General features: G+C 45.0%; 1 protein-coding gene across 1 annotated transcript in view; it reads right to left on the bottom strand.

Annotated features, from left to right (window-relative positions):
• LOC148502728 (transport and Golgi organization protein 6 homolog) overlaps positions 1 to 19,838 on the bottom strand; it is a 106,487-nt gene extending 86,649 nt beyond the window's left edge. Inside the window, exon 1 of the mRNA XM_088449432.1 lies at positions 18,107 to 19,838. Coding sequence (XP_088305558.1) covers positions 18,107 to 18,164 — 58 coding nt within the window. The 5' untranslated portion in view covers positions 18,165 to 19,838. The remainder of the gene's footprint in view (positions 1 to 18,106) is intronic.
• Between the last annotated feature and the right edge of the window lie 140 nt (positions 19,839 to 19,978).

Raw genomic sequence — 19,978 nt, 5'->3', positions numbered from 1 at the left:
AGAACCCTGATAACGGGGACAGGGGAGGCACCAGGTAACTGAGGTACAAATCTGTTAACGAGGTCAGATTGTACATGAGAGGTGTTGACCTGATAACGAAAGACAGGTAACACGAGGGTAGAGTTTTTTGGGTTTTCATTTTGACAGACGTGTCACAATTTTAAAGTGAAAGAAACAGTTAGTCTCATTTGATTTTTAAAAGGCAACATTGTCTAGTACATGTATGGGATTGGAGTTGGTTCTTGTAAGTTATAAGAGGGTAAGAGTAAGTGATTTGAGGGTGAAGAGGTGGATTGTAGCTTGATAAGCTACAGAGTATGGGGAGAATGGCGCATGATGCACCTGGATGGTAATGGTTGTTTGAATGAAGGTGAGAAGGAATTGGTTTGGTGAAACGGAAAATTGTTTCCAGGGTAGTTTACCATGAAATTGTAAAGGTATCCCACTAACAAAACTTGTACTTAAGAAAGAATTAAGTTTCTCATTGCAAGTGTAAAAGCTTATTTGAGGAGCTGGAAGAGTGTTCCCGTTTCAGGGTCATAGAGATTGGCTGTTTGAGAATAAAAAATGCAGTTTTATTTTTGCAGCAGAGCGAGAGAAAGACATTTTTTTAATATGGCATCGAGTGAGTTGCCAAGAGTTAAGAGGGTAGTCATTTAAAAAAAATATATATATGTGATTAGGAATGACCAGTATGTATGCGGTTATGAAAGACAAGTACGGAGATGAGAGTGTGAGGTTTGTTGCAGGGTGGAGTGGGATGATTGAATGGACCTCTGGTCATTTCCCCATGGCTGGCACATTTAACCAATATGTTCTGGATGCTTTGAAAGCAACAATTATTTTGACTAGGTTGGTGAAGAATAGGGTTAAGTATTTGCAATGTCTGGCAATACGGCAACGGCAGGTGGAACAAGGTGGCAGTCAGCCAACAGCACCGGCAGCGCCCCCGGCTCTCACAGCTGGCCCAGCTGACCCCCCTTTTGTTGTTTTTTTTATTTTGTTTTTTGTTTTGTTTTTTCCAAGATTTGAACCCCAGAGACTCCTGTCTCTGGTGATGACAATACTGATTTTTAATTTTTTTTTTTTTTCAAGATTTGAACCCCAGAGACTCCTGTCTCTGGTGATGACAATGTTGATGTAACGCTTAAGCTCATTGCTTTCTCTATGCTTGCTTATTTTAATCAATAATACCAAGATTTGTACCTCACAGACTATTGTCTCTGAAGCTAACTTAAATGTCTAAGCTTACTGCTATAGTTATGCCTGTTTATTCTATTCAACAATTTGTTTATGACTATTCCCCAGAAGTGAACTGTTAGATCTGATTCAGCTGATACAATTGATGATTATTACTGATATTCATGTCCTTCCTGCAACTAATCTCACTATCATTAGCAGGTTCAGTGTGTCCTGGATACCTTGTGTTTATGTGACCATTTATTGTTTGTGAGGACTTCACAGTTTCCGGATGTTGTCACAGAAATCCTACATCATGTGCAGCATCATTCACAGATAAGAAATTGTGCAGTTATTTATGTTTCCAGATATAATATCGTATCCCATGTGTTGTTGAAGGTGACAGAGGTACACATTTTACAGGGAAGGTATTACAAGCAATATGTCAATATATGGGTTTATAAAAAAACAACAAAATTGAATGTGTAAACGCTAACATTGAGTACAAGTTAGATGAGGTGGGTATGGAGACTACCATAAGTTGACTGGGGGCTTTTACCTCTAGTTTTGTATAGCATCCACACCACTCCAAAGCGATCACTTACCCTGTGCCTTTTGAGCTATTTTTTTTCGTTTTTTTTTTAAAACTGCCTATCCTTATTGTAAGTCCAGCAACAGACTTGTCACTGTTATATGATTTAACTACGGACTATGTTATACAATTCTCACAGCATCTGAAGAAAAGCAAGGAAAGCTTATGAAGAGACTCCCAGAAGAACCTTGTCATGGAGTCCAGTCTGGAGACTATGTAATGGTGAGAAATTTCTTATGTTCTGGTTGTCTCATAGATCGCTGGCAAGGCCCGTTCCAGGTTCTGCTAACAGCCTCGATGTGGCTGAAAAGGACAATTGGATTCACAAAATCTCACTGCAAGAAGGTTGCCGACCTGGCGGTGAGGTCAGTTAAAGCCAAAGAAGATGCAGATAAAGAAATTGACTGTGATTTAAATTTAATAAACTTATTTGATGATGGGCCTGATCAAAGTCACAGTTCAGGCCAAGATAAGGTTCACAGAATCGGGGACATTATTAGTAGTGTTCTGCGGGTTGTGAACAAAGAAAAGGAAAGATGGCTGTTGGTGATCAAGTCTCTGTGTATCCATTGATTGGGAAAGTTATTTTTTTTTCCATTTTTAAATTTTTTATAGTAAATAGGAGCTGAGAAGGACTGGTGACTGATGAGGACGGTGAGGAGTGTTATCCTAGGGGTACTGCCGGGATCATATTGGTAGACTCCACTCCTATTTTAAAACTCATGATCATAAGGGATATGGTTTTAATCACATTAAGAGTCATAAAAGACGCACACAGTCATTTTACTACTGATACTCCCAGGTATAGGTACGCATCAGAGGATGGTCAAAAGACCAAGGGAAGGGGGGCGTGGCCTAGCTGCTGAAAGTGGAGGAAGCAGGAGACAGGAGCTCCTGCTTTTAAAAGCACAAATACAGTGCAAATCGGCTCCTTTTGGGGATAGTATACAGCAGCCCTCTGCCCTGGCATCCGCCTGTACCTCTGAACGTAGAGTGGTGTCTCTGGACCGCATCCCGATGCTCCCGCTTGTGGGGCCTACTACATTGACAGAAGCAGCGGCCTCAATTTGCGGGACTCCCCGGTGGCCTCATACGCGGCGTTTCCGCGTCCTCGCAGAAGATCTCAAGCGGGGTCATCTCCCTTCCCTGCCTGCCGAGTGGCCTTCCCGGGTGCGATATCGGTGCTTCCCCGCACTGCTCCACGGCTGCCTGCTCACCTGTTAGGAGCATTCCTGTTGCTGCTCCGTTGGCGGCCGCCATTTTGGAAGATGGGATCCGGCTCTGTGAGCGCTGCTCCCCACATCCCTCTCTGCTATACCCGCGGTGAGTGACCTGTCAGCTGGCCTGGGGTCTTTGCTCTCCCTCCTTTGCTGGGCTAGGTGCCTGAGGGCAGAGTGGTGCTCTCATAGTTCCTGAGACATATGTAGCATACTCTCTTCACTGACCACAGCTAAATTGGAACATTCATCTGTGTTTTTGCTCTCTCAACTCTCAATTCTGCGCCCTCTGTTTTACATTTGAGTTTCCATCCTACTATCATTTTGCTGTGAATAACCGTCAATACTCCTTTTTTTTTACTCTCCATTTTTGCTATATGGCTATGAGTGTATGTGATATTTAATGGTCTCCAACAGTGACATTCTACTGCCATCGTGTGGCTAGTGTGATATATTGCTTCAAAAGGAATTTCCTATACTCCAATATCCCCACATGGAAGTGATAATATTCTAATGTGAATATTTTCCCACCACCACCGCAACTACACACCGCATAGCATATCCCCATTTTTCCAGAGATTACTTAGAAGCTATCTTTTCAATTGGTCATATCCAGTAAACATGGGGCCTAAGAAGACTCCTAAACCAGCTAAAGGTATCCCTCCGGTGAGTTTTTTCAAGTCTGCATCTGCGACCCCCCCACTGCCGAAAGACTCCGTACAATCTCCACGACCGCGAATGTCACAAGATAAAACCTGCTTCTTCCCCTTCAGCTTCATCCACACATGCTCCCTCAGATGATGCTTCTATGGACGAACCTATCACTGTGCGGCGCATGCTGCAGCTCTTAGGTGATCTTAAGAAAGATATCACAGCTGAATTATCTTCTACTGTTGGGGAATTGAAGCATGATGTTGCTGAACTAGGTGGTCGTACGGACCTTCTCGAAAATAAGATGGGAGAAGTAGTCGCCTCCCACAATGACTTAATATCCGCTCACGAAACTACCCAAGCGGAACTCTCTGCACTTCGGGACAAAATGGCTGACCTTGAAGACAGGGCTCACAGAAATAACCTTAAAATCCGTGGAATTCCGGAGTCGATACAGTTTTCGGAGCTTCCCGAGTTTGCTGTGACCCTATTCCAGAAACTAATCCCAGACATGCCTTCTTCACAATTTCTTTTAGACCGTATCCATCGTCTCCCTAAAGCTCACAATGCCCCTGAAGCCTCTCCGCGAGACACTATTATGAGGATGCACTATTTCCACGTGAAGGAGCGTCTACTTCGAATATCTAGAGAGGCAGGGTCTTCCTCCGATGTATTGGGAAACTTACAAATTTTTGGTGATCTCTCCCCGACTACGTTAAATAAAAGAAGATCCTTCTCTAGCATCACATCAGCTTTACGTCAAGCTCGAATACAATATAGATGGGGGTTTCCAACAAAACTTATTGTCACTTACGATGGATCTACAAAAGTGCTATACTCCCCGGAAGACGTTATGAAGGCTCTGGACCTCTGGCGGATCCCATTCACTACGAAATCTACTGATCATATTCCTACAATCAGTTCTGATTGGCTCTTAGCAGGCAAAAACGGTTGACTGTTTTATGATCTGCATTCCTTTATCTTAATTTAGTCCTTGTGTCCATGTTTAGGATGTTTCCTGTATCGTGGTCGCTGGACACTTTATTGAAGTTTTCTGGTTTAGGCAGTTTTTGAAACTCCAATTGTTTTTTCTATATGTTGCACAGTTATAGATTATAACTATCTTCTAAATTTTATTTATTTTCAATATTGATTGATGTAAGGTGTATATGCTTTAGTACCATTTTCTATGTCTATTATTGCTAAAAAAGTCTTATCTTTTTGTTTTTCCTTATATCTTTTAAGTGGTACTCGTTTTTTCAGATATATTTGGTGTGTGTTTGCTATGTTACTTTTGAGTGTTATTTGTTATTTTGTTCCCTGGTGGTGGGAAACGTGTCACTACCCCCGTGGTTCTACCATTTTCGCCACTCTGTTTAGTGGCCCCTGTGACTCCCGCCGTGGAGTCATTTCTATTCATACTCTTTTCTATTTTCTTTTTTTTTTCTTTTTTGACCCAATTTACAGGCTCTATATTGCTTACCTTTTTTTGTATTTTTATGCCAATGTTGATCAACCCAGGACAGATAGGATGTTCTTTCTCTGTTTACGCATGTCTTTAGATTTGTTAAAATGGTGAATCTTATGTCTAACAATACTAAGGGTTTAAATTCCCCTCAGAAACGTAATATTGCCCTCCGCTATTTTAGAACTCACAAAATGGATGTAATAGCGATTCAGGAAACCCATTTTGCTAAGGATGCCTCTCCCGCTTTTTCTGACCCTCATTATCCATATGGTTATTTTGCATCAGGTCCCACAAAGAAGAGGGGAGTGGCAATTCTTTTTCACCGCAACTGTAATTTTGTTTTAAAATCCCAAGGAGCAGACCCCTTGGGTAGATATCTTGTCTTGATGGGAGAGCTGGAGGTTAAAGCAGTTACTATAGCTTCTGTATATGCCCCAAATACTGGTCAATTGTCATTCATCAGGAAATTTTTCAGAGTTACCCAGAGAGTGTGTTCAGGTCAGATTATTTTACTCGGCGATTTTAATTTAGTTCTAGACCCTTGTATGGATAAATCGAATAATATTGGAGGTGGCACCGCTACTGACCCTGCTGGTGTATCGGGGGCTTTTGGCCGGTCGATTCTGGAGTATGGTCTGTATGATGTTTGGCGGGCAATGCACCCTACGACCCGTGATTACACCTTTCTCTCTCGGGTTCATGGATCATATTCCAGGATCGACCTTGCTCTAATGGATAAATGGTCCCTCCAACAGGTAAGAGGTGCAAATATTCTCCCTATCACATGGTCTGATCATGCCCCTTTGACAATTACGTGGGATTGTAGTGTACCTCTCCCCTCCAGTAGACCATGGAGGTTCAATAATTTTCTTTTATCCTCTACTGAGGGGAGGCAGGCCATTCAGTCTGCCCTATCAGAATACTTTCAACATAATAAACCCACGGATACTACTCCCTTTAATTTTTGGTGTGCCTTTTACGGCAGTTCTTAGAGGAACAGTAATCCAAGTAGCATCTAGAATTAAGCGTATAGAAGCTCAAAAACAAAAGGAAGTTGAAACTAGACTTCGGGACCTGGAAGACCAACATAAATCTGATCCTTCCAACTCTGTACTTTTCCAAAAGATCCTTAAAGTTAGAGGAGAATTAGAGATATACACTTTAAAAAAGATTAAGGGCCTGATTCAGACCCACTCGCGAGCGGCTGTCCGCTCGCAAGTGGGTCGATGGTCTGCACTGAGCATGCGCACGACGGCGGGAGCTCCGTCGTGCGCATGCACCAGATGCGACGAGTGAAGGACTTTCCTTCGCTCGTTGTGTCTGATCAAAGGGGGCGTGCTGTCGATGTTGATTGACAGCATGCCCCCTTTGGTGGGCGTGCCGGGGGCGTGCCTCCCTGACGGGGGCGTTCCCAAGGGAACGCCTACCGTCAGAAGCCGGCCCACTGACATCACTAGTGATGTCAGTGGGAGTGATTTTGGCTCTGATAGAGCCAAAATCACTCCGGGCCTTGCGGTTGAAAACCTCAACCGCAGGCTCCGGCTCGCAGTTTCGATGGTCGCGATGGTCCAGATGATGTAAACACAGCTCAACCCACGTCAGAGACTATCTCTGCTTTTCTATCAGACCTTGCTCTGCCCTCCCTTACTGAACAGTCACTAGTTTCTTTAAATTCCCCTCTGGACAGAAGAAGAGCTGAAAAATGCCATCAAAGCCTTGAAACGTGATAAAGCACCTGGACTGGATGGCTTCTCTAACAATTTCTATATGGAGTTTCAATCGGACCTTATTCCGGCGCTGATGGGGGTGTTTGAGGCGGGGACCAATTCAGGCTTATTTCCCCCTGAGATGCTTGAGGCTCGAATTATAACTATCCTTAAACCAGGCAAAGACCCCACCCATGCCCAAAATTATAGACCCATAGCTTTATTAAACACTGATATTAAATTATATGCGAAAATGGTAGCCAACAGACTAAATCCGTTACTCCCTTATTTGATTAACCCAGATCAGGTTGGTTTTGTGATGGGCCGACAAGCTCCAGATAACACACGAAGAGCCTTAAATGTCATTGAACATTTTTCACAGGTCGGGGACCCGCTTCTGGCACTTTCATTAGACGCCGATAAAGCCTTTGATAGGCTGCACTGGGGTTTTATGAAGGCTGTACTCTCCAAATTTGGTTTTACAGGATGGTTCTTAGATGCCATTCTTGCACTTTATAGTGCCCCTGGAGCACGTGTGTGTTGCAATGGTTTCTTATCTTCTTTGTTCCCTATAAGCAATGGTACCAGACAGGGCTGTCCTTTATCTCCCTTAATTTTTGTTCTAGCAATAGAACCTCTAGTAGAATATATCCGCACTTCCTCCCTTCTTCATGGCCCTTTTATAAACGGGTCACATCATAGAATTTGTCTTTTTGCGGACGATGTCCTTCTGTTTGTAACACATCCGGAAACCTCTCTTTCAAATTTACAACAGCTGCTTAATAGTTACTCTGCGGCCTCATATTATAAATTAAATACATCTAAAACGGAAGTATTAGCAATAAATGCCCCACCCCAGCTCCTGTACTCTCTTAAATCTCGTTATAATTACAATTGGCAAACACAGTCTCTCCGCTATCTCGGTATTTCTTTGTCGGCTGCAGAAGACACTCTCCTTGAATTTAATTATGGCCCCTTATTGAACCAATTTGTTATTTACACAAAAGATTGGATGAATCACGAGGTTTCCTGGATGGGCAGAATGGCGGCCGTCAAGATGACTCTTCTCCCCAAACTTATGTATTTATTTAGATCAATTCCCAGGACACTCCCTCTCTCATGGCTAAATAGATTTAATGCAGTACTGAATAAATATATCTGGAATAATAAGAGAGCCAGGATTGCTAAGACATATCTGATGATGTCTAGATCATCAGGGGGTTTGACTTATCCCAATTTAGCTCTTTATCAAACAGCATGTCTGATCGATCAACTCAGTGACTGGTCAAATGTTCTCAATCCTAAACCTTGGGTTAAATTGGAAAGTGATATGTTAGGCAAATTCCCCCTTGGTGATTTACTTTGGGTTCCACCCAGCTCTAGAAAGTCCTTAAAAAATATGTCTAGAGCCACATTAGCTTCTTTAAAAGCGTGGGATAGTTTATCTACCCTCCTACAATTTAACCTGCCATCTTTACACCTCTCTATTCAGGGCCTCTCACAATTAATTCCAAATTTAAATTTATCCTCTTGGCACCCCAAAGGTATTCGTACTCTTCATGATTTTTTTATAAGTAACACTTTCCTTTCTTTTGCCCAATTACAAGCTAGGTTCTCTATCCCCTCTAGAGATTTTTACAAATTTCTTCAAATCAGACATTGGGTTCAATCTTTCCCACATTTAGTAGGGTTGACTGATACAATCCCTTCTCATGTTTGTTCACGTATATTCTCAATTTCCCGTAAAAGGGGTATATCTTTCTGGTACTCTTTAATTCTAACAGCAGAAGAACCAGCTAAGATACCAGCTATTATTAAATGGGAAAATCATTTAAATATATGTTTAAACCCACATGTATGGTCCCAATTATTTTTTTCTATAGTCAAAATGTCTAGATGTATCTCTCATATTGAAATGTATATGAAACTATTTTATCGTATCTATTTGACCCCGGACAGATTACACAAAATTTGGCCTTCCCAATCTAGTTTATGATGGCGTTCATGTGGTCAAACGGGAGAGATTCTCCATATTTTCTGGAGTTGCCCTGCTATACGTCCCCTCTGGCTGGAGGTAGAAGCCTTGATTCTGGAGGTTACTGGTTTGTGGCTGTCTTTGTCCCCAGCCACAGCTCTTTTACATATATTTCAGGAAGACGTTCCAGTTAACCATAGGTATTTTATCGGACATGTACTTATTGCTACTAGGGCAGCCATCGCTCAATTCTGGAAGCAAGATAAACCCCCCCCCCTTTCCTTGATAAAGACTAAATTAAATCATAGTTTTTTGATGGAAACGCTGAATTGTCCATATTCTCCCTCTACTAATTCACCAATGATAAAATGGTTCAGTTGGCATGAGTTCAATATGGGGGGTCCATGCCTCCCAGTAAACACAAATTGATACTCCAAGGTTCCGATATGTTCTCTCTTTTGATTTGACTGTTGCAGTTATGGAGTGGTCTCTGTTATTAGTATATATTATCTACTACCTTTTAATGATATTTTATATTTGGTATAATATAATGTAATGTTTTATCTGTAATATTTTTTTCTTTCTATTGTCTTATTTTATTGCCTGTATTCCCCATTCCTTTCTTTTTTTCTGTACCTCTCTTTTCTTTTTTCATTTGAAAAAAAAACCTAACAAAATATTCAATAAAAATGAATGTTTAAAAAGACCAAGGGAAAAAAATTCTTAAAATGGTTGAAAAGAAAATACATTATAGGTAAATAAGGTCTCATACTGGTACTAGGTGCAAGATACATCTGATGAAGTATCGTAAAAAAGAGCCATTACTGTAAGACAAAGGTGTGAAGGGTTGTCTCACAATTCCAAGGTGTATATGTAAATACTGTGGTTTAAATTCAGAAAAGGGGTATACAATGGTGCAAAGAAAGCATCTCTATACAAACTGACACTTCTTCCCTGGACACTTATCATGAGCTTATAGAAAGAACAATAAAGGTGATTGTTGGGTATGTAGTCACAATGTCATTCAGGGAATGTTGTGCTAATGTCTATCTCATTGCACTCAAATCAAACAACATTTCACTCACGATGTGGAACTCTCACACTTGAACCTTATAATGTCACAGGTTCCCTACGTTTAAAATTAACAAGGTATCCAAGGTATGATCAGGACAACATCATGTCTATTAACAAAATGGTACAGGAGCTGAAGGTAATTATTTGGGAACCAGTGTTTGTAACACAATCTTACAAGGAGGATCTTACTGAATCAAACTTGTTTGGGGATCTTTTAGAAATTATTAAATACACAAAAACCTAATAAAAAATTATTATATGTGAGTGCATTAATAAACTGTGTAATAACAGAAGGAATGTTGGGGTACAATAAAACATACAGTCATCATATCGCAGAATGGAACAAGCAAGAAGAAAGCGTGGATGAAAAGGGTGCCCGTTGTAATGTTCCTTATAATGCTTTTCTAACACATTGTCTAATAAACCTAAATAAATAGGCCTAGAGATGAGGTTTACCCTCTCTCTAAAGTAGGCAGGTGTGTGTCTGAAGCAACAGTTATTATTGTTTAATATTGTATAATCTAAAGGTATAAATGTTATTACAGAAATAGGTATAAATTAGAACTGATCAAAATCATTTCTTCTCTAGCAAGACAGAATAATGGGTTAGTTGAGTATGAACAGACTAGGAGACAGGAGGTCTCAGATCTGGCTAAGCAAGAAGGGAGCCAATCAGGATAGCCTTGGCCTATATGCGGTCACCAGTATTTTGAGAACATAGAAAAGAGATTGTGGGTTTTGTTATGATTAAAATATATAATTAGTGAAATGTTTAGTGCGCATGAATATTGAATTAATTAATTAATATTCGTCATTTTAGAATATGTCAGTAGCAGAGAGGAAAAAGTATAAAAGATTGATCAAAAAGGGGAGAGGTCAGTCGGGTTGAGCAGGAGAGATCGTAGGTCGAGAGAGTCGCGAGGCGCTGGGCTGTAAGTATAAACATGGCTGACTGTCACCTTGGGAGTCTATGCTAGGCATTGCAAATAATCATTTTGTTACTGTTGCTGAACTAATTTTTTTTATGTTGTAAGTCTGCTTTGACAATACCATAATACATATAGAATTGATTTGCTTTTGAAGTAAAACATTGTCATTTATTTTAAAGTTGGTATTGATGTGAATTATTCCATTTCTTCTTATAATAAGTAAGGTTTAAAAATAATATCCAAAACACCTCGCGTTATCACCTACCAGACCTGTCCCTGTATACTCACCCTGTCACCTACCAGACCTGTCCCTGTACACTCACCCTGTCACCTACCAGACCTGTCCCTGTATACTCACCCTGTCACCTACCAGACCTGTCCCTGTACACTCACCCTGTCACCTACCAGACCTGTCCCTGTATACTCACCCTGTCACCTACCAGACCTGTCCCTGCACACTCACCCTGTCACCTATCATACCTGTCCCTGCACACTCACCCTGTCACCTACTAGACCTGTCCCTGTACACTCACCCTGTCACCTACCAGACCTGTCCCTGTACACTCACCCTGTCACCTACCAGACCTGTCCCCGCACACTCACCCTGTCACCTACCAGACCTGTCCCTGTACACTCACCCTGTCACCTACCAGACCTGTCCCTGTACACTCATCCTATCACCTACCAGACCTGTCCCCGTACACTCATCCTGTCACCTACCAGACCTGTCCCCGCACACTCACCCTGTCACCTACCAGACCTGTCCCTGTACACTCACCCTGTCACCTACCAGACCTGTCCCTGCACACTCACCCTGTCACCTACCAGACCTGTCCCTGTACACTCACCCTGTCACCTACCAGACCTGTCCCTGTACACTCACCCTGTCACCTACCAGACCTGTCCCTGTACACTCACCCTGTCACCTACCAGACCTGTCCCTGTATACTCACCCTGTCACCTACCAGACCTGTCCCTGCACACTCACCCTGTCACCTATCATACCTGTCCCTGTACACTCACCCTGTCACCTACTAGACCTGTCCCTGTACACTCACCCTGTCACCTACCAGACCTGTCCCTGTACACTCACCCTGTCACCTACCAGACCTGTCCCCGCACACTCACCCTGTCACCTACCAGACCTGTCCCTGTACACTCACCCTGTCACCTACCATACCTGTCCCTGTACACTCATCCTATCACCTACCAGACCTGTCCCTGTACACTCATCCTGTCACCTACCAGACCTGTCCCCGCACACTCACCCTGTCACCTACCAGACCTGTCCCTGTACACTCACCCTGTCACCTATCAGACCTGTCCCTGCACACTCACCCTGTCACCTACCAGACCTGTCCCTGTACACTCACCCTGTCACCTACCAGACCTGTCCCTGTACACTCATCCTATCACCTACCAGACCTGTCCCTGTACACTCATCCTGTCACCTACCAGACCTGTCCCCGCACACTCACCCTGTCACCTACCAGACCTGTCCCTGTACACTCACCCTGTCACCTACCAGACCTGTCCCTGTACACTCATCCTGTCACCTACCAGACCTGTCCCCGCACACTCACCCTGTCACCTACCAGACCTGTCCCTGTACACTCACCCTGTCACCTACCAGACCTGTCCCTGTACACTCATCCTATCACCTACCAGACCTGTCCCTGTACACTCATCCTGTCACCTACCAGACCTGTCCCTGTACACTCATCCTGTCACCTACCAGACCTGTCCCCGCACACTCACCCTGTCACCTACCAGACCTGTCCCTGTACACTCACCCTGTCACCTACCAGACCTGTCCCTGTACACTCATCCTGTCACCTACCAGACCTGTCCCTGTACACTCACCCTGTCACCTACCATACCTGTCCCTGTACACTCACCCTGTCACCTACCAGACCTGTCCCTGTACACTCATCCTGTCACCTACCAGACCTGTCCCCGCACACTCACCCTGTCACCTACCAGACCTGTCCCTGTACACTCACCCTGTCACCTACCAGACCTGTCCCCGTACACTCACCCTGTCACCTACCAGACCTGTCCCTGTACACTCACCCTGTCACCTACCAGACCTGTCCCTGTACACTCACCCTGTCACCTACCAGACCTGTCCCTGTACACTCACCCTGTCACCTACCATACCTGTCCCTGTACACTCACCCTGTCACCTACCAGACCTGTCCCTGTACACTCATCCTGTCACCTACCAGACCTGTCCCCGCACACTCACCCTGTCACCTACCAGACCTGTCCCTGTACACTCATCCTGTCACCTACCAGACCTGTCCCTGTACACTCACCCTGTCACCTACCAGACCTGTCCCTGTACACTCACCCTGTCACCTACCAGACCTGTCCCTGTACACTCACCCTGTCATCTACTAGACCTGTCCCTGTACACTCACCCTGTCACCTACCAGACCTGTCCCTGTACACTCACCCTGTCACCTACCAGACCTGTCCCTGTACACTCACCCTGTCATCTACTAGACCTGTCCCTGTACACTCACCCTGTCACCTACCAGACCTGTCCCTGTACACTCACCCTGTCACCTACCATACCTGTCCCTGCACACTCACCCTGTCACCTACCATACCTGTCCCTGCACACTCACCCTGTCACCTACCAGACCTGTCCTCGCACACTCACCCTGTCACCTACCAGACCTTTCTCCACACACTCACCCTGTCACCTACCAGACCTGTCCCTGTACACTCACCCTGTCACCTACCATACCTGTCCCTGCACACTTACCCTGTCACCTACTAGACCTGTCCCCACACACTCACCCTGTCACCTACTAGACCTGTCCCCACACACTCACCCTGTCACCTACCAGACCTGTCTCCACACACTCACCCTGTCACCTACCAGACCTTTCTCCACGCACTCACCCTATCACCTACCATACCTGTCCCAGCACACTCACCCTGTCACCTACCATACCTGTCCCAGCACACTCACCCTGTCACCTACCAGACCTATCCCTGTACACTCACCCTGTCACCTACCAGACCTGTCCCTGTACACTCACCCTGTCACCTACCAGACCTGTCCCTGTACACTCACCCTGTCACCTACCATACCTGTCCCTGTACACTCACCCTGTCACCTACCAGACCTGTCCCTGTACACTCATCCTGTCACCTACCAGACCTGTCCCCGCACACTCACCCTGTCACCTACCAGACCTGTCCCTGTACACTCATCCTGTCACCTACCAGACCTGTCCCCGTACACTCACCCTGTCACCTACCAGACCTGTCCCTGTACACTCACCCTGTCACCTACCAGACCTGTCCCTGTACACTCACCCTGTCATCTACTAGACCTGTCCCTGTACACTCACCCTGTCACCTACCAGACCTGTCCCTGTACACTCACCCTGTCACCTACCAGACCTGTCCCTGTACACTCACCCTGTCATCTACTAGACCTGTCCCTGTACACTCACCCTGTCACCTACCAGACCTGTCCCTGTACACTCACCCTGTCACCTACCATACCTGTCCCTGCACACTCACCCTGTCACCTACCATACCTGTCCCTGCACACTCACCCTTTCACCTACCAGACCTGTCCTCGCACACTCACCCTGTCACCTACCAGACCTTTCTCCACACACTCACCCTGTCACCTACCAGACCTGTCCCTGTACACTCACCCTGTCACCTACCATACCTGTCCCTGCACACTTACCCTGTCACCTACTAGACCTGTCCCCACACACTCACCCTGTCACCTACTAGACCTGTCCCCACACACTCACCCTGTCACCTACCAGACCTGTCTCCACACACTCACCCTGTCACCTACCAGACCTTTCTCCACGCACTCACCCTATCACCTACCATACCTGTCCCAGCACACTCACCCTGTCACCTACCAGACCTATCCCTGTACACTCACCCTGTCACCTACCAGACCTGTCCCTGTACACTCACCCTGTCACCTACCAGACCTGTCTCCACACACTCACCCTGTCACCTACCAGACCTGTCTCCACACACTCACCCTGTCACCTACCAGACCTGTCCCCGCACACTCATCCTGTCACCTACCAGACCTGTCTCCACACATTCACCCTGTCACCTACCAGACCTGTCCCCGCACACTCATCCTGTCACCTACCAGACCTGTCCCCGCACACTCATCCTGTCACCTGCCATACCTGTCCCTGCACACTCATCCTGTCACCTACCAGACCTGTCCCCGCACATTCACCCTGTCACCTACCAGACCTTTCTCCACACACTCACCCTGGGCTCTATTTATTAACATTATTTTTACTAAAATAAAGTGAAAAAGGGTGTTTTCACACCCTTTTCACATTATTTTAGTATAACCTGTAGTTACTATAGGGCAATTGGAGTAGAATTAGTAAAATTCTACTCCAACCCCTAGTATCACTTATTTTTAGTAAAGCAGATCGCATTTCCCATAATTGTAATGGGAAATGTGATCTGTGTGCAAGTTACTAAAAATAAATTGTAAAAAAATACCGGGGGAAGCCTTGTGATAATAACGCCACCTGGAGGTGGCATTATCCAGGGTCTCCCTCGGTTACTGGGCTCCCACTCTGCTCTAACGGGGAGAGCAGAGGCGGGAGCCGGTACCAGTAATCAGCTGTGTGGTCTAAACAGACCGCAAGCTGATTGCTGTAAAAAAAAGAAAAAAAAATTGAAACATTTTTTTTTACTTACCTGAATCCAGGGACCGGTGATCGGGCCTCCGGTGATGGCTCCTCTCCGGTCAGCTGGTCTCCCACAGTGCACTGGGGCCCGGTCATCAGGTGATCGGGCCCCAGTGCAGTATGGGAGATCACCTGATCGGGAAGCCTGGAGAAGATCACCGGAGGCCAGGAGGATGCAGGTAAGTGTAATGAAGGGAGGGGGGGTCGCGGGGAGGGGGAGGGGGGGTCGCGCCGGTGGGGCTTAGCGCCTGGGGGCGGGGCTTAGCATCTGTGGGGGGTAGCAGCGACGGTGGGTTGGCGCATGCGCGGGCTCTTAGTCGCGGTATTTTTTCCAAAAATACCGCGACTAGAGTGCGGATGGGATCCACAGGGACAGAGCTTTATCGCAAGCTCTGTCCCTGCAAGGGATTTATAGTAAATCCCTGTGATATTGCCTGAATTCGCAATGCGAATTCACTCGGTAATATCACACTACAATCCGCATTCAATATGCGGATTGTAGTAAATAGAGCCCTAGGAGAAGTAGCTGATTACACTTTGGGGTTTCACTAATTGATTGATAGAAAGTGGTTTGTTCTAAGCTGCGTCATTTGTTTTATGTTTTTTTTTTCTTCAAAATGTCTGAAATGTGGTTTTAGTCACATTTTAAAGCTCTTAGTTGGCAGCAAAAGCCCCCTTATTTTTTAGCTAGAAACCCCATCCCATAACCAGTAATACGTCATATTTAAAATTTAATTAACTGTTCCATTATAGGCTTTCCTCAGTTACATGTTTTCTTTCAACGCTTGAATCATTTGCTAATGTCATGTTATGGAAATGAATGTCCTGTCCTTTCAGTACTACAGTAATGAGATGCCACTAGTGCAGGAATTACTGTAACATGTTTCATTGTACAGATTATAAATACAGAGCTGGTCCCGTTGTTTAATCCTTACCCTTATAGGTTACTGCGAGACAGTCTTGTTACAGAGCGTTGTGTAATCCTTACCCTTATAGGTTACTGTGAGACAGTCTTGTTACAGAGCGTTGTGTAATCCTTACCCTTATAGGTTACTGCGAGACAGTCTTGTTACAGAGCGTTGTGTAATCCTTACCCTTATAGGTTACTGCGAGACAGTCTTGTTACGGAGCATTGTGTAATCCTTACCCTTAAAGGTTACTGCGAAACAGTCATGTTACAGAGCGTTGTGTAATCCTTACCCTTATAGGTTACTGCGAGACAGTCTTGTTACGGAGCGTTGTGTAATCCTTACCCTTATAGGTTACTGCGAGACAGTCTTGTTACAGAGCATTGTGTAGTCCTTACCCTTATAGGTTACTGCGAGACAGTCTTGTTACAGAGCGTTGTGTAATCCTTACCCTTATAGGTTACTGCGAGACAGTCTTGTTACAGAGCGTTGTGTAATCCTTACCCTTATAGGTTACTGCGAGACAGTCTTGTTACAGAGCGTTGTGTAATCCTTACCCTTATAGGTTACTGCGAGACAGTCATATTACAGAGCGTTGTGTAATCCTTACCCTTATAGGTTACTGCGAGACAGTCTTGTTACAGAGCGTTGTGTAATCCTTACCCTTATAGGTTACTGCGAGACAGTCTTGTTACAGAGCGTTGTGTAATCCTTACCCTTATAGGTTACTGCGAGACAGTCTTGTTACAGAGCGTTGTGTAATCCTTACCCTTATAGGTTACTGCGAGACAGTCATATTACAGAGCGTTGTGTAATCCTTACCCTTATAGGTTACTGCGAGACAGTCTTGTTACAGAGCGTTGTGTAATCCTTACCCTTATAGGTTACTGCGAGACAGTCATGTTACAGAGCGTTGTGTAATCCTTACCCTTATAGGTTACTGTGAGACAGTCTTGTTACGGAGCGTTGTGTAATCCTTACCCTTATAGGTTACTGTTAGACAGTCATGTTACAGAGCGTTGTGTTGACAATAAAATTCCTTTTAAAGGAAATCTGTTAGGAAAATATTTTTTAATATATAAAATTAAGCAATATATTAAAAATTACACAAGTTTTTAGACGCTCACTGAGCAAGGCGGGAAAATGGAAAATTTGCAACCAATCGGATCTGTCTGATTAACATCCTATTACAATGGTTCTCAAACTCGGTCAGGACCCTACACATTTTCCAGGTCACCCAGCAGGTGCACAGGTGTAATCATTACTCACTGACACATTTTAAAAGATCCACAGGTGGAGCTAATTATTTCACCTGTGATTCTGTAAGGAGACCTGGAAAACATGCACTGTTTGGGGTCCTGAGGGCTGAGTTTGAGAACTTGTGCCCTATTAGATTTGTTTAGACTATTGTGGCACCCCACCAACACCCTGTGTTCCTACCCACACTGATGTGCCTCTATGAAAATGTAAAATATTAATGTGACTACTGCCATTGTCTAATATAGGGCATGATTTAACTGGTTTCCTTAAGGTTCAGGGACTATTTGCGCTGTCCCCTCAGTGGTGGTGGACGTTAGGGGACCAGTGAGTACTGTAGCAGGCTCAAGGATTTGAACTAGAGAAAAATGGCAGTTGGTGTGTGCAGTTGGTGAGGTAGCTGGACAGGAGAAGGGGCTGCGCTGCCTTGATGCTTACTTGAGGGCAGCGGCCGTACTCCGGGACAAGCAGCGGAGGTCTCTGAGGCGGGGACCATCCGATGGGACTAAGCTGTGTCATCCAGGGAGGTTTCTGAGAACAATCAGCATAAGAGGGATGTGTGGGACGACCCCTAAGGGAGTGCCTCAAGCGGAGCTGCGGAAATAGAGAGAGACTGAGCTTGTAAAGGAGCCGGAGGTTGGGAGCTGATACTGGAGGGGTAAGAAGCTGCTGCAACCTCCCAAATAGACACTCAGTGACATTAGCGCCTACTAACTGGAGGCCTGCAGTTGTCCACCGTTACATATGATGGCATCGACACCACGGGGGAGCACACATCAGAGGTCACTTCCTCCTAGGTGACTCGGCAGTACAGCAGCTGGGGGAGCTACCAAAATGAAGACCGGAAGCTACCGGTTGGAGACCACTGGTTTAGGATACGTATTTAGAAGTTTAGAGATGCTTTCCTGACATCACCACCACCACGTGCTGAGCGAGCTCTTCCTATTCTGTGACCAGGACCCAGGTCGCATCGACACTGGTTACCCGTGCACACTGTAAAGCGAGCCGGGTTGAACCCGTGTAAATATTGGCTGCTTTTGCATGTGGCCCACAAATGCTGGACAGCTTTATTGTTACACTGCAATTTAGTTTTTAATTTGGACACACTCCTCCCAAATCTAATGGTGCATACACACAGTCATATGTGCCCATCCACTAGCAGACCATAGAGATGACAGCACGATTATGACATTGTAATCATGCTGTCGTTTCTATGGGCTCTATTTATTAACATTATTTTTACTAAAATAAAGTGAAAAAGGGTGTTTTCACACCCTTTTCACATTATTTTAGTTTCACCTGTAGTTATTATAGGGCAATTGGAGTAGAATTAGTAAAATTCTACTCCAACCCCCAGTATCACTTATTTTTAGTAAAGCAGATCGCATTTCCCATAATTGTAATGGGAAATGTGATCTGTGTGCAAGTTACTAAAAATAAATTGTAAAAAAATACCGGGGGAAGCCCTGTGATAATAACGCCACCTAGAGGTGGCCCGCGATCGCGGGGGGCGGGGCTTAGCGCCGAGGCTTAGCGTTGGCGGGGGGGTAGTAGCGGTGGTCGGTCGGCGCATGCGCGGGCTCTTAGTCGCGGTATTTTTTCCGAAAATACCGCGACTAGAGTGCGGATGGGATCCGCAGGGACAGAGCTTTATCGCAAGTTCTGTCCCTGCAAGGGATTTATAGTAAATCCCTGTGATATTCAATGCGAATTCACTCGGTAATATCACACTACAATCCGCATTCAATATGCGGATTGTAGTAAATAGAGCCCTATGTCTGTGATAAGCCTACACTGAATGAGCAGTCGTTCAGTGCAGGCTCATGAATCATTTGGCAACATGCTGAACCTGACGATATCGTCAGGTTGACCAGCATGTTTGCCCGATGATTGATGTCGGAATCGACCAGCGGACGCGCACATCGCTGGTCGTTTCCGACTTTAAAGTGCCTGATTTGCAGACGATTTGCAAGCGATTGCACGATAACTACGTCATTATCGTGCAATCGCCTGTCAAAATCGCCTAGTGGATGGGCAGCATTAGATGTGTCAGATGAACGATTGAATGATTTTACAAACGATTTGAATGATTTCTGACTGCATTACAAATGAATGGAATCGTCCAAATCTGACTACAAACACATCAGATGTCAGATATCGTTATCTGACAAGCGGGAACGCGCATCGTTCATCTGACAAACGTGTCAGATTGTCCTTTAGATATGAACGATTTTTAAAATCGTTATTGTACAGATCTGAAGGAAAATGTGACCGTGTGTATGCACCATTACTCTCTCTGCACATGTTACA

The sequence above is a fragment of the Taudactylus pleione genome, unplaced genomic scaffold (assembly GCF_031769625.1).
Source record: "Taudactylus pleione unplaced genomic scaffold, aTauple2 ptg000484l, whole genome shotgun sequence".
Lineage (NCBI taxonomy): Eukaryota > Metazoa > Chordata > Amphibia > Anura > Myobatrachidae > Taudactylus > Taudactylus pleione.
The sequence above is the reverse complement of the archived record's forward strand: the minus strand, read 5'-3'. Positions and strand labels throughout refer to the sequence as shown.